The 16,487-nt window shown below is 36.3% G+C and overlaps 2 protein-coding genes across 2 annotated transcripts in view; one reads left to right on the forward strand and one right to left on the reverse strand.

Annotated features, from left to right (window-relative positions):
- LOC138710486 (uncharacterized) overlaps positions 1-7,428 on the forward strand; it is a 157,018-nt gene extending 149,590 nt beyond the window's left edge. Inside the window, exons 23-25 of the mRNA XM_069841415.1 lie at positions 2,668-2,963; positions 6,877-7,009; positions 7,087-7,428. Of these exons, the coding sequence (XP_069697516.1) occupies positions 2,668-2,963; positions 6,877-7,009; positions 7,087-7,281 (624 nt within the window). The 3' untranslated portion in view covers positions 7,282-7,428. The remainder of the gene's footprint in view (positions 1-2,667; positions 2,964-6,876; positions 7,010-7,086) is intronic.
- An 8,420-nt stretch (positions 7,429-15,848) lies between these two features.
- The window catches only part of LOC138710487 (uncharacterized), a 38,522-nt gene continuing 37,883 nt past the window's right edge, over positions 15,849-16,487 (reverse strand). The window contains exon 5 of the mRNA XM_069841416.1: positions 15,849-16,082. Coding sequence (XP_069697517.1) covers positions 15,928-16,082 — 155 coding nt within the window. The 3' untranslated portion in view covers positions 15,849-15,927. The remainder of the gene's footprint in view (positions 16,083-16,487) is intronic.

Genomic DNA, 16,487 nt, shown 5'->3' on the forward strand with positions numbered 1-16,487 from the left:
TATCATTTATATTTTGTTGTTATTTGGCGATATAAATAATATTCAAATTATCATTTATATTCTGTTATCGTTCTTTAGCGATATAAATAATATTCAAGTTATCATTTTATGTTCTGTTATCGTTCTTTAGTGATATTTTTAATATTCAAGTTGTCATTTATATTCTGTTATCGTTCTTTAGCGATATAAATAATATTCAAGCTATCATTTATATTCTGTTATCGTTCTTTAGCGATATAAATAATATTCAAGTTATTTATATTCTGCTGTCGTTCTTTAGCGATATGAATAATAATGAAGAATGGGTAGAACGGAGAAAAATTCTCTGCGGCCCCGGGATTCGAACCCGGGTTTTCAGCTTTACGAGCTGACGCTTTATCCACTAAGCTACACCGGGTTCAAATTTCGATGCCGGATTGAATCCTTCTCAGTTTAAGTTGTACCTCTCTATTCCTCTTTTGTGGCCTACCCTCGTGTACTGTCACAGAATATGTGACAGTCGCACAATGTCCAACACTATGTAAAGAGGTGCACTCATTACGAGTGACTAAGTGACTGGGGTCCGACGGAATATGGCGCCGTCTTGAATCACGAAGTGATTACTTACGCTTATCATATTATTATGATGTACCGAAGTACATACGATATTTCCATGCAGGAATTCCGCAATTTTTCCGGTGCCAGAGAGAATTTTTCTCCGTTCTACCCATTCTTCGCCATATGGTAATGCAGTATTCCTGCACAGAAATATCATATGTACTTCGGTACAACATAGTAATATGATATAAATAATATTGAAATTATCATTTATATTCTGTTACTGTTCTTTAGCGATATATATAATATAAATTTAATGTTATATTTGGAAAAAGACAGTTGCATAATAAGTACTAGTGTTAGTTTTTCTTATTACATTTTTACATTATACTATCCTGTAACACAATAAAATGGAAAGGAGTGAAGAGGATTTGTACCTGAGACCTTGACATCTAAATTCCGACGTTCTTCCGACTGAGCACGAGTAAAGACGTATATGCGAAAAAAAAAATTAGTCGAATACCCCTCAAAGTCGTCCTGACGATTTGTGGAATCTCGTCCAGGATGGCTGGGATGTCGTGGCTGGGAAAAGTCGTTATTTGTAAAGACTAGTCGATTTCATGCCCACTCGACTGAAAGATGTGAATGAGGTGGGAGAAAGATGGACTAAATATTGAATCGTGGCTTTTTGTTTTCTTTTTTGAACTTTTAATTTTTTTAATTTTCTAAGGCAGACGCCAGTAAGTTTGTTTTCTTTATGCCACGAAATATATTTTTGTTGAGAATAAAATCTTTCTTTCCATTTGCAACCATAATGTCATACTAAATAATGCTAAAATCATGGCACTCATGAACCTGATATTAATTACGAAAACAGTCATAAAAGAGACAAGAACAATTATATTTTCTCTCTCTCTCTCTTAAAATCAAATTAAAAAAAAACATAAAACGCAATACCAGCCCGGAACGCTATCATTACGCTACAACAGTAACACGCAGAACACTTTAATTATAACTGTAGATCTCGGGCAACGTGGTCCAACAATATGTAACATGCTGCGTCCGAATTGTAGCGAAGATACCCGAAGAGAACTTAGTTGCTAGATGGCGGCCACTTTTTCTTTTGACAGCTGTACTAGATGATTCAAGAAAAGACTTCGCAACTTTTAAAGCTTAAGAAAATTTATTGAGAAAACTTGCATATTTTGTTTTAATGTCATTTGATAGCAGAACACATCAAACAAAATTGTAGTAATAAATTCTATCACTGTGAGCACTAGCGGCGTTCATTTCAAAATGGCTGCTTTCACAGTGCTGTGTGTTTTGGTTTGAAGAAACAAAATGTGCGACAAGTCTTATGACTGGTTGCTCTGAGCACTACCAAATCTCCAAGACGCCCACGTGTTGTTGATGCGCTCTTCGAAACCGACGCGCCGTGCTTTTCGTGAGACTGGTGTTCCACAACCGTTTGGCGCATCTTACGAAGATGTTTGCACTTGAAAGTATACCAATTTACGATGGTGCAACTCATTATTGCACGTTTAAAACCATAGTTCTTTCATCGGAACTCAATATTCTTTTCCGGGTTCGTAATTTTTTTAAGCATTCTGGCGACTTCTCCATTGTTTCAGTACGACAAGAAAGAACAGACTAATTGAAGGTACTACACTGATTTATTCTTACACAGCTATTTGAAGATGAAGTAAACTAAACTAAACTAAAAACTATTTGTATAAAAAAAACACGCAATATTTACACAAACTACAACATCGGATAGATTGGCAATCGACACTTTCAAACAGGATAGTAATACGTTTGCACGAGCCCAGCGACAAGCGGTAACTGTCAATCAAGACGCGGTGGTGGTTTAAAGCTTATAATTCTATACCTGCTGAGTTGCAAAATACAAAGGTCCTTTAAATATTTCTTCCAAGAGCTATTGTTAAATGAGCAACACAGTTCCCTATTCCAAATGCACAGTAACTTGCTGGTCTGACACAGAGTGTAGAACAGAAGCACAGAGAAAGCCTAAAATATAATATCTTGCTTAAATTACGCCACATAACTATGAATAAACCAATCTCCTCTTTCTGATACGAATTCAGTTAAAACTTTACGATTTGTATGCAGGTCACCGATCTGAAGCCTGCCTCGACCTATACCATCAGCGTGACTGCCAAGACCGTCACTCTCAGCCAAGCTGTAATGTTGACGGCTCACACGAGGCCGCCCCTGCCTCCCATGGACAACTTGATCGAGATGTCTGAGCACTCAGACGTCCTGCCCACTACATATGAGCCTGACGGAAATTCAATTCAGCCAACATCCGCTGAAAACTTGGTCGACAATCCCGAGAATCTTCACAGGTTATCAGCCACACCTGAATTTGTTATTCACCCCAGTCCAGTTTACGAGACCCTCATCAGGTACGTGTACAGAAATGAGTGTGAAGTTTGTAGACTTGTAAATGGCGACACCTTCGCCGCCACCACTCGCAGCCCGTCTATAGGGATATCCTGAACTAGCACCAACAGATAGCGCACGTGTACTTTGAGGGATGCGCTTTGCGTGTGCATTTGTTTTTCGGTATATAAACATTGAGGATATACGTAGTGCATTAGTATATTAAATACTCTTAAAAATAACTAAAAATGGCAAATAATAAGTGTTATTATGTTTAGTTCTGTTAATTATGGTAAAAGCGTGAGTTTAAAAGCAGGGAAGGTACCACATAGTGACCTGTTCAGTTTAAGTAACATGATGACAGAGGCGTAATTTTGTAGTTCATTCGCTGAGTAGCACCCCTAGGCTAAACTGTGATGTTTCAAAGTAATCACTTAGGTAATTATTTACCATAACTTGTACTGAGTTTCATAATTTCACTCACTGCACTGATACATTCCACTTGATATTGCAGATTCAAGAATCATAGCTTCAAGATGTTGCGACTCAGTGGATTATAAGCCGCATTCTTCGAAGGAGCAAGCTTTTCAGTTAAACCTGCTGCAATGTTATCTAGAAGCGGCCTAACAAATTTCACAGTAATGATATTAGCAAGTCCGTTTTGGCCGTCTTCATCACAAATTGGCATTGTAAGAGAGGGCACCTACACAGTAACGGCTCAATTTCTGAACACAAATTTTCTAATTTCTTGTTTGGTATTCTCTTTCGATGATTAAGCAGCTGATCTAGAATCAATTTTGCATGAATACTGCCTTCATCGGCCTCTTTCCATACATTTTCTTGTTCTTTATGTAACAGATCTCTTTCAATTAGTTGGAGTTTTTCGGTTGTTTTCGTTATATCATCTTGCTTCTCTTGTAACACCTGATTAAGTTGTGTAATTTTCACATGCAATCTATTAATTATTTCTTTTTAGCTTCACAAAGTTGACAACGTCTGTTTGCGTCGCTTTATGGTCATTTTCAACTGGCAAGAAGGGAATGTCATTAACTGATGCTGAGCCACTCGGAACATCTTGTTCAAATAGTGAAAAACAAATATTACTATAAGATTTGCGTTTCTTGGTGGACGGAGATCAGTTTTAGTAATTGTTCGTCATGGTCTTCTGATATCTGTCACTTATACCTAGGATAATGAGGGAATATTGTTGGCACAGCATTTGGTTTTAATAGTCTAAATTTCCCATTATTAGAATAATATTCTACAAATGACTGAAGATAGGGAGTTGCTTTAGGAACAAAGTCTCGGCGTGAAATCACTTTAAACTATTTTCGCACATTTCCCTTATTTACTTATGGCTTTCAAGGAACACGGAGGTTCATTGCCGCCCTCACATAAGCCCTCCATTGGTCCCTATCCTGTGCAAGATTAATCCAGTCCCTATCATCATATCCCATCTCCCTCAAATCCATTTTAATATTATCCTCCCATCTACGTCTCGGCCTCCCTAAAGGTCTTATTTCCTCTGGCTTCCCAACTAACACTCTATATGCATATCTGAATTCGCCCATACATACTACATGCCCTGTCCAACTCAAACGTCTGGATTTAATGTTCCTAATTATGTCAGGTGAAGAATACACTGCGTGCAGTTCTGCGTTATGTAACTTCCTCCATTCTCCTCTAATTCCATCGCTCTTAACCCCAAATATTTTTCTAATAACCTTATTCTGAAACACCCTTAATGTCTGTTCCTTTCTCAAAATGAGAGTCAAGTTTCACAACCATACAGAACAACCGGTAATATAACTGTTTTTATAGATTCTAACTTTCCGATTTTTTGACAGCAGACTAGATGACAAAAGCTTCTCAACCGAATAATAAGAGGCATTCCCATATTTATTCTGCGTTTAATTTTCTCCCGAGTGTCATTTATATTTGTCACTGTTGCTCCAAGATATTTGAATTTTTGTCCACACCTGTGGAGTAACAGTTAGCGCGTCTAGCCGCGAAACCAGGTTGCCCGGGTTCGATTCCCGGTCGGGGCAAGTTACCTGGTTGAGGTTTTTTCCGGGGTTTTCCCTCAATTCAATATGAGCAAATGCTGGGTAACTTTCAGTGTTGGACCTTGGACTCACTTCACCGGCATTATCATCTTCATCTCATTCAGACGCTAAATAGCCCCAAGATGTTGATAAAGCGTCATAAAATAACCTACTAATATAAAATAAAATATTTCCACCTCTTCGAAGGATACAACTCCAATTTTTATATTTCCATTTCGTACAATATTCTGGTCACGAAATATAATCATCTTTCCCTGTCACTCGGAAATTCGTGGAATGATATTGCTCCTCACTCTTTTTTTCTATTCGAAGTAGACAATAGTACACAACAATACGTCATTTTGAATCATATCACAATAAATTCACATACCTGTAGAAAGAAGCGCAATATTACTCATTATAATCGTACAAGAAACCATAAACACATTCCTCAGTGAACCTTGAGAGTCAGCGCGATCTGGCGGGAATTTCATATTTTCTCGATTACAGCTTTAACACAGGGATCAAAATGAATTGTCAAGACCGGTAAAGGAGAAGCGAAGCGAACATCAAGTCGGCCGTGACATGACACACAGGGGGTTTTCTCCGGGAGCTCCGGTTCTCCTGTGGCATCCCAACAAATTACCATTATCTCATCTTATCGCGGTTATAGCGTAGACCAGCCTCCTATGACGCACCCTGGGTGACTACTCTGTCGGTAAATTTGATTCATAACTGGCTTCATATAGGTAAATGACAAATAATTAAGTACCTACTACTACTACTACTACTACTACTACTACTACTACTACTACTACTACTACTACTACTACTACCACTGCTGCTGCTGCTACTGCTACTGCTACCGCTACTTCTACCGCTACTGCTACTCCTACCGGTATCGCCGCCGCCGCCACCACCACCGCTACCACCACCACTACTACCACTACTACTACTGCTACTGCTAAAATAACTGCCCAAAGGCAAGTCTTTCACTAGAAACCCAGCATTCTCCAGTCTCTCCTATTTTCTTCCAAATGTTTGCAGTTTTTCTTGGGAAAGGTAAATGTGGTAGCTTCCCGTTGCTTTCCGCAGACCACTTTCTCTTTCGCATCTTAAGAGATCCAAGGAGGCCCCAGTGTGGGGGTGAGAAGAGTCGATTTGACTAATTAGGCTCTCCGGACTTCACCTAAATTCACCATAAGAATTAAATATCAGTTTTATCAAGATTTTTGACCCGATCAGAGACCGGGAAATTCCTATTAGCCTTTGACCGCCAAGCAATGCATAATACATAAAAATTACCATGCTGTTCATTTAAATTTTTTCTCTTTTGTTCCTTATCTAATGTATCTGCGTATTCTAGTCCTTCCAGTTTCATATGAAGAGTTCGCGGGAAGAACGATGAATGTCACAGTTCTCCTTAGGTCGATGTCATTATCTAATTCAATGGATCACTGCGAAATTTAATGTTGTTCTTATGAAAAATGGTAAAAAGGAGAATTATCACTACGAATACAGTAATCCTTTCCTTTATTTTCTATAGAAACAGCACTACATCTTGCAGTTATAGACTCAATTAGATCATTATCTAATCCTTGACAGAAATGTGACATTCATCGTTTTTCCCGCGAACTCTTCATATTTCTTTTCACTCCGTCCATCCAATTTTCATTAGATCTTCCTTTCCTATTCCCTACTTCTGGTTCCCATCGCTTGATTTTGTTTGGTATTCTTCCATCTTACATCCTTTTAATATGCCTATATCATTGTAATAATAATATTAGTGTAATGTAAAAATGCATGGAAATTTTATCTAGGAAAATACTATCAATTTTAAGAGGAGAAACACCAGCATTATATAAGTTCTTTGAATTCTACTCCTTTTCAGCGGATATTTGGTTGTTGTGCTGCCCCAGGAGTCACAGATCGAGCTCAACGCGACGATCTGGAACCCCTGGTTGTCTCAAAAAGTAGAGATCCTTACCAACAGCACATTCTACATTGCTGCAGAGTTCAAACACGTAAGTTTAACACATGGTAAGGGAACCTTTTTTGTTACGGATTGCTTCCAACACGTCTTTAATTTAATATTTCACAGATTGATCTGAAAAACTCTACCAGTTTCGTAATTGGCACCGGAAGTGACCCACAACCTGGAAAATGGGGAATTGTACAGAACCCTGCGCTGAAGAAAGGAATGTACTATCGCATTGGACTCTTGGCTGTACTAGAATACTGTGGGATACTCAACGTAGGGTACACCGAGTCTGACATCTTTCAGGTTACAGCATGAGTGGAATAGAAACATTTTATTCCTCGAAACACTACTGCTAAGAGAACTCTCTGTACCCTAGTGGCTTAGTGGAATGACAACAATTGAAGACCTCCCTCAAAGAAGGTTGTATATCATACGAAAAAGTATATGATATACAACATTCTTTGAGGGAGGTCTTCAATTTGTAACTTGATTCAACACGTATTCTGAATAATATAGGGGCAGAGCCAGTTATAACTGACTATTAATTTCAGAGATATCACTGATTCTACAGAGATTTGTATTTAACTGATGGTTAAAGTTCAGTTTCACATATTATGCATTGGACTGACAGATATTGAAAAGAATTCATTGCACTTTTGTATTTGAAGAAATAAATAGCTAACTTAGTTTCCATACCTAACTTCATTCCTTTGCCCATCCATCAATTTAAATAGCGTTTCACAAACTTTTTTGAAATGGAGACCACCTTTCCAAGTCAGAATAGTTCCGCGGACCACCTTACTCATGTTCCCTTCGAAAGCAAATTTATCATTTTTGTAGCATATTTTAATACCAGCATACCTATTTTTTAAAATAGAATTAATTAATTAAAATTAACTTATTTCAATTAATTTTATGTTAGTATTAACTAGACTTCGTTGAATTGCCACATGCAGCATGCAATCAGGTTGCCGATGTACGGTAGTATAGAGGAGGTGAGCGACCGCCCGGTCTCGTAGTATAAGCAGTTCATGTTAAGAGTTGTGACCGGTCCAAATAGATAGAGCAGCTACAGCTAATGTATACCTATGTAAGCACTTGTTTTTGCATTACTGTGGTTGGAATAGTCGAAGCTTAACATTTGTTCAGTGCAGACAAGAATTCAATCAAACATACCACAATAAGAGTGTTGCTGTTCCAAACAATTGCCCCTGGAATACCCTTACCCCCGCAGCCAGTCTTGACCCGTTGGAAAACGTGGTTGGATGCTGTTAATTATTATGCAGAATATTACGGCAAAATAATGGAGGTAAGTGATGCATTGGATAGCACAGACAGTTCCGCTGTTCCAGCTGTAAAATCATTGCCTTCTTAACAGCTATTGGAAGATATTCTGTTCATTGATTCTAATTTTAAAATCGTGTCCAAAAGCATCATGCTATTAGAATCGTCTGAACTACAACTCTCAGGAGCCCTTAATATAGTGGATAAAGTATCACAAACCGTTATCCAAAATAACAATTCACTAATTTCAGAAAACATGAAATGTGAGTTGAGAAACATTATTGCTAAAAATTCTGTCTATTCACAACTTCGTATTATAAATTAGTATGTACTATCAGGGCACGACAAGACGGCTGAAGTTAGTGTACTAAAAAGTAGTGAATTTCCGTTCTTCAAATATGCACCTATTACATCGTGTGATGTTGAACGTACATTTTCCCAATATAAAAATTGTTTAAGTGACCATCGGAGGAGGTTCATTTTGCAGTCGCTCAAAATGTACGTAACTCTTCACTGCAGTGAACAAAAATCAAGGATGATGTGAGTATATTGAGTATATTACATTAAATTTTAAGAGTTAATATATCTCACTACAAAATAATTGTGTATTTACATGTTTAGACATTTCCTACTTCAATGATCATTCATTATATTTCTTGAATACAGGATACAGGTTTTATTGTAACCGCAGTATACTGCTCAGTGTTTACATCAGAGGCATACTCCATCCGTTGCACGTCCCCTTCTCATACTGTCTATACCGCGTGCGCAGTATACCTTACGATTCTCGTGGCAATTCCACGAAGTCTAGTATTAACTAATTAAGTTAATGTTAATAGAAGAAAATTAATTTTCATTTTTTTAATAATTCAAGGCTGTTACAGTTAGAACAATCCTACAGAATACATCTGTTTATATTAATATTAAATAAATAAATGTTGGTATTCACATTAATAATTCGACAGGTTTACTTTTTACACTTGCGTGTTTCGTCTCTAAGGGCCGTTTCAATTTTGCGGGTTTCATACATTCGTTTGTAAGAACTTAGTAACAAAGCACCGAGGTTTTGATTCATTCTCATTGCCACACCAAGTAAATCCAAGTTCCAAATAACTCTTGTAATATTTACGAAAGTATTTTTTCTTTGAACAGGACTAGATATTTCTTTAATGGCACTAGAACCACTGATATATCTTGACACACAGCTTCTGAACTATTAGCACTGTCTAAATGAAGTGTATCATCACGTTCCTTTCTTTTCAAAGATCCGGATCGAAGCCAGTTTTCCATTATGTGTAATGGACACTTTTAACAGAGACATAGACAACTAATAGCGTGTACCACATAAGAAGGATTTCAAACAAGCAACTGCTTACAGGCAAACGACGAATCAACAATGCACAGAATTTTTTACACTTATAAGTTACTTGTGATTGGCTACAAAAAAAATATGATTAGAAAAGTATTGTAATTTGAATTTCTGTATCTGATTCGCCCGGATTTTAAAATAGGCAGGATCTAAAATTTCTTATATTGTCATCTGGAAAAGCAGATAAAATTAATGCAATAACATGCCCGATTTTCAACAAGTAAAGATTCAATTTGGTACGTTCTATTATTGGTGTACGACGTACAGTACGTGACCATTTCAGTGTGCAGACTGGGTGTCGGCAAAACTATTAAGAAAGTCATAAATACATGAAAAGATGTGTTACTTTGGTCCTCTGTTATAAATTCGGGTGGTCCCTGGCTGGGTTACAGGCGCGGGATATGCAGGAGAGAAACGTAACGTTCATAGTGCTTTAAATTCCTCTTTTGTTGCTGAGAGTAGAGAGGGAATTCGGTAGACGAGTAGGATAATAAATTTCATAAAATGTGAGTACTGGGGGGAAAAAGTGAAAGGCGATTGGCATATGTCATTTCCAAACTCTGAGATTTTCAACTATAGTGTGATACGCAATTCGTTTGAATTTTATTTTTCTTCTGTCTTTTTTAAAGGACTACAAGGGCAGATCTCGAGGACCACAGGTGGTCCGCGGACCATAGTTTGAGAAACGCTGACTACACCATATTTCTTTGCAGCTGTAGGAATAGCTATAAAGAATGTATTATCAAAGGCACCTTCAGTATCAATGAAGGCACCAAGTGCCATCTCTTTTGCTTTATTTGTCTTTTCCAGTTTTTCTGCAATCTGAAAAAGTTCAGTCTCTGTTGACCTGCCTTCACTATAGGCATGTTGGTTCTTGTGCAAAGGAAAGGTGTTCAAAGCACCGTCACATTCCTGTCTACCAATTTCTCAAGAGTTTTGAGTATAAATGACATTAAACTGATAGGCCTTAGGGACTTAGCCAGGGTAAAAAATTTCCCTGGTTTTGGTATAAATACCACCCTTGTATGCCTCCGGTTCTGGAGTGTTATCACCATGGGCAGCAGGGGCAATTATTCAGGTGAAGTAGGTGAAGTACCATTTCACCTATTAAAGTGTAAAACACATTTTTATCTCGTATTAATAATTAATTCTAGTTATTAACGGTTACGTATTTCTAAAATAAAAAAAGTTTTATTTTCAGTCGTTATTAACAGCGTTTAGTTGTAAAAATAGTACCTGTAACCGTCCGCTGAATAGGATGTCAACTGTTACGAACGCCGAGCGGTGTCTATTGGAACTATAATACTGTAGAGATGAAAATATTTGGGCTCTCATTCTCATACAGCACTTGGTTTCCATGGTAACGTGACGTCACGCACTAAAGAAAGATTGTATGAGTGAAGTGCGTTTCTGAGTCTTTCAGTTACGGAGAACTGTCAAGACTTGTTGTAGGTGGAGTAACCAGTTTGCAGATCTAACGGTACTAATAATAGAGAAGGGTTGAAGCTGGTCTCCAAGGCCGGGGGCTATTGTCGAAGGACTGTGAAATTTTACAGTATGTACTACCTGACTCGAGAAAAGTAACCTCATTCCTTGCGTCTAAGCAGCCACCCCTGCAGTGGTAAATTAGCTGGCTGTATGTTATTTTACCAGGAATGCACGCCACATACAGTCGTAAAGTTTAAAAGTTGTTTTTCGCCGCGTGTATTATTTCTTCTCATGAGCTCGTCAGTTTTGTTCTAGCTCTTGTACTTGAAAGTTTAACGCTCGCGTAAATGTGCACATGTAGTTTAGTACTTATAAACTTATTATTTAATGTATTTAGAGTATATTAGTGATACGTGTATATAGTGTATTAGTCCTACATCGTAGTGTATATTATATGTTTAATCACTATAGTGCTATTATGCAAATACTTAGGTACTAGTACATAGAAAATATTGATAAACGAGTGCGAAATATGTATCCCGAAATGGCACGGTTTGTAATATATTGAAAATGCCGTTTTGCAGATATAAATATGAGGATGGAAAAGATGTTTTAAATTCTGGACGTCCTACAATTCCATTTGTTCTTTGTTTTAAAAAGTGCTAAAATAGAGAAGTTGTATAAAATAACTTAAATTATTCCGATGAAAGAAGCTTTTCTCTTTGAAAAGATTGAAAATTTCATTTGGAATGCCACATAACAGGAGAGACTTTCATAATTAGCCCCATGGCTTTGCATAGAGATATACTGTCCACCCTCAGTTGAACTGAGACATTTTATGAAGACATCATCGACAGGTTTGCTGCTTTAAAAGATAGGAGGATTGACTTTGTATGCAAGAAATTGGGTGAGTCCTGAAATAAATTAATTTTCCTGTTTGCATGTGTTCTAGAACTAGTAATATTTTACGTAGTTTACAAATAGTAGGCCTACTCATTATATTAGCAAAACTGTTCATGCATTTGTGTATGTGAACAGCACTTCACCTATTTTCTTTACGACGAGCCGCTACTGATGGGCAGACTTCAAGGCACTCACACACTTTGAACATTTATACGAAAAGTTACCACCCTCTGTGAAGATTTCGTATTCAACGTCACCCAAATCTAGATAATCTAGGTGATACCTTAGGCCACAGGGCCCTACACATTTCAGAAACTTTTGCCGGCCAAAGAAGGCAGAACTGCATGTCGGACATGTATCTTTTAGTCTGTGGCAGATCGCACGGAAGTTACTACTAACTACACTGTGTTAGTAGCGGAGCTTTACGCAAACACAACCGGTGAACATGATGACTGGCGACCGAAGCAGGGAGGGGGGGGGTGCGAAAGGGTGCGCAAGCACCCCTTTCCGCACCCCAAAGGGCAATTTATTAAAAAAATACTAGGCACAGGTTATTTTGAAGAACAAAAACAAACAATTTCTTAGATGTGAAAAAGCTACGTCCCTTAATATATCGTTATGGATATGCTGACCAATAATAATAATAATAATAATAATAATAATAATAATAATAATACATAGTAATATTAATGAACAGATGTATAGTATGCGCGCAAATGCATGAGAGAACATTTTGGATTTTTTATGTACCACATTTTTACAACTCTCACCCCATTTTTAAATCTCGCACCCCATCCGCACCCCCCTTGCCCTGATCCTGGCGACGTCACTGGACCGAAGGATGTAATAATGATAATAATAATAATAATAATATTAATAATAATAATATTAATAATAATAACAATAATAATACATAGTAATATTAATGAACAGATGTATAGTATGCGCGCAAATGCATGAGAGAACATTTTGGATTTTTTATGTACCACATTTTTACAACTCTCACCCCATTTTTAAATCTCGCACCCCATCCGCACCTCCCTTGCCCTGATCCTGGCGACGTCACTGGACCGAAGGATGTAATAATAATAATAATAATAATAATAATAATAATAATAATAATATTAATAATAATAATAACAATAATAATAATACATAGTAATATTAATGAACAGATGTATAGTATGCGCGCAAATGCATGAGACAATATTTTGGATTTTTTATGTACCACATTTTTACAACTCTCACCCCATTTTTAAATCTCGCACCCCATCCGCACCCCCATTGCCCTGATCCTGGCGACGTCACTGGACCGAAGGATGTAATAATAATAATAATAATAATAATAATAATAATAATAACAATAATAATAATAACAATAATAATAATAATACATAGTAATATTAATGAACAGATGTATAGTATGCGCGCAAATGCATGAGAGAACATTTTGGATTTTTTATGTACCACATTTTTACAACTCTCACCCCATTTTTAAATCTCGCACCCCATCCGCACCCCCCTTGCCCTGATCCTGGGGACGTCACTGGACCGAAGGATGTAATAATAATAATAATAATAATAATAATAATATTAATAATAATAATACACAGTAATATTAATGAACAGATGTATAGTATGCGCGCAAATGCATGAGAGAACATTTTGGATTTTTATGTACCACATTTTTACAACTCTCACCCCATTTTTAAATCTCGCACCCCATCCGCACCCCCCTTGCCCTGATCCTGGCGACGTCACTGGACCGAAGGATGTAATAATAATAACAATAATAATAATCATAATACATAGTAATATTAATGAACAGATGTATAGTATGCGCGCAAATGCATGACAGAACATTTCGGATTTTTTATGTACCACATTTTTACAACTCTCACCCCATTTTTAAATCTCGCACCCTATCCGCACCCCCCTTGCCCTGATCCTGGCGACGTCACTGGACCGAAGGATGTAATAATAATAATAATAATAATAATAACAATAATAACAATAATAATAATACATAGTAATATTAATGAACAGATGTATAGTATGCGCGCAAATGCATGAGAGAACATTTTGGATTTTTTATGTACCACATTTTTACAACTCTCACCCCATTTTTAAATCTCGCACCCCATCCGCACCCCCCTTGCCCTGATCCTGGCGACGTCACTGGACCGAAGGATGTAATAATAATAATAATAATAATAATAATAATAATAATAATACATAGTAATATTAATGAACAGATGTATAGTATGCGCGCAAATGCATGAGAGAACATTTTGGATTTTTATGTACCACATTTTTACAACTCTCACCCCATTTTTAAATCTCGCACCCCATCCGCACCCCCCTTGCCCTGATCCTGGCGACGTCACTGGACCGAAGGATATAATAATAATAATAATTATTATTATTATTATTATTATTATTATTATTATTAAGTTTATTATTATAACAATAATAATAATAATACATAGTAATATTAATGAACAGATGTATAGTATGCGCGCAAATGCATGAGAGAACATTTTGGATTTTTTATGTACCACATTTTTACAACTCTCACCCCATTTTTAAATCTCGCACCCCATCCGCACCTCCATTGCCCTGATCCTGGCGACGTCACTGGACCGAAGGATGTAATAATAATAATAATAATAATAATAATAATAATAATAATAATAATAATAATAATAACAATAATAATAATAATACATAGTAATATTAATGAACAGATGTATAGTATGCGCACAAATGCATGAGAGAACATTTTGGATTTTTTATGTACCACATTTTTACAACTCTCACCCCATTTTTAAATCTCGCACCTCATCCGCACCCCCATTGCCCTGATCCTGGCGACGTCACTGGACCGAAGGATGTAATAATAATAATAATAATAATAATAATAATAATAATAATAATAATAATAATAATAACAATAATAATAATAATACATAGTAATATTAATGAACAGATGTATAGTATGCGCGCAAATGCATGAGAGAACATTTTGGATTTTTTATGTACCACATTTTTACAACTCTCACCCCATTTTTAAATCTCGCACCCCATCCGCACCTCCCTTGCCCTGATCCTGGCGACGTCACTGGACCGAAGGATGTAATAATAATAATAATAATAATAATAATAATAATAATAATAATGTCAATCATAAACATTTTGTATGGGAGTTATCCTACTTAAACTAGTTACATCAGTCCTCACCGAATATTTCGGTCACCGACCGCTACTGCTCGAGCTTCGTTACTGGCTTGCATTAAAAACTAGAGATATGAAGAAATTGTTTTTCCACATTTTAGTTAAAATTCGAGATTCAGTATTTGAATTATTGTTTATAATGCAGACATGACTAGATGAAGAGTGAGTACTTACTGCAAGATTACCAAAAATATAGGCCTACCCGAATCCTTCCGCTCCGAACCCAGTTTATTATAGTTTTTTTTTTTCATTTCTTTTATTGTATTCCATATATCTTACATTAGCATAGAAGCTTTAAGATGTGGAACAAGAAAAAATTTTACATCACAATTTTTTGGCGAGATGTAGTGAGATGAAGTGAGGCCTAGGATTCGCCACAGATTACCTGGCATTTGCCTTATTTTTGGGGAAAACCTCGGAAAAAATCCAACCAGGTAATCAGACCAAACAATAGTAATTGAAGTGTGTCGTAATACTTCTCTAAAATAAATTCTGTCCTTTTTTATGTAATCTATAGAGTTAATTATTATAAGTCCTGATTGAAATGAAATAATTCTGACATTCTCCAACATCTTAAATCTTTGAAGACCTCAGCTTAATAAATGCCTTGCCTTTGTTATGTGGTTTGTTACAAACCTACAACCTGTTCCAAATAAAACAAATATTTAAATATACATTTTTATTAGGTACAGTATACATCGTTTGTATAATATATATTGTTTTGTTAAATTTAATTCATATTCTTACATATCCTTTTCACAAATGAAAGCAAGTTTCTTGTTGCACTTAGACATGTAAAGTTTCCCGTCACGTGTGAACGCTCCGCAGTGATTTTCCAACCCAGGTGAAGGTTGTTTACGTGCCCACTTTGCATAGCCTGCAATTTTAATGGATCCGCCTGCAAACAAAAAATAAATTTTTGCAGTGCTAAAGAACACAGGAGTTTTACGATAAATTTTATAATTTATAATTATTAATTATTTTTAATCCTCTTTAAAATCAAAGAAATTGATTACTTTAATTCTTGTATTAAAAAACAAATGAGGTATTCAATGGAGGAAAAAATGAAAGGAGAAACATTAAATTAAACATACAAACAAAAAAAGAAGAAAAATGAAGCAGATAAAAGAAACATTTATTTATTAACTTGACTCTAGCAAGAAATCGTGAGTAAATTTCTCTTCTGTAGTTGCTGACTGCTGAGTTCCGTAGAATCCAAAGAAATTAAATTTTCAGAAAACTCTTTCAAATAAAGAATGAATATTCAGACATTAAAACCAACTGCGTTTAAAAATATTGTCCT

Source organism: Periplaneta americana, chromosome 12 (assembly GCF_040183065.1).
Source record: "Periplaneta americana isolate PAMFEO1 chromosome 12, P.americana_PAMFEO1_priV1, whole genome shotgun sequence".
Classification (NCBI taxonomy): domain Eukaryota; kingdom Metazoa; phylum Arthropoda; class Insecta; order Blattodea; family Blattidae; genus Periplaneta; species Periplaneta americana.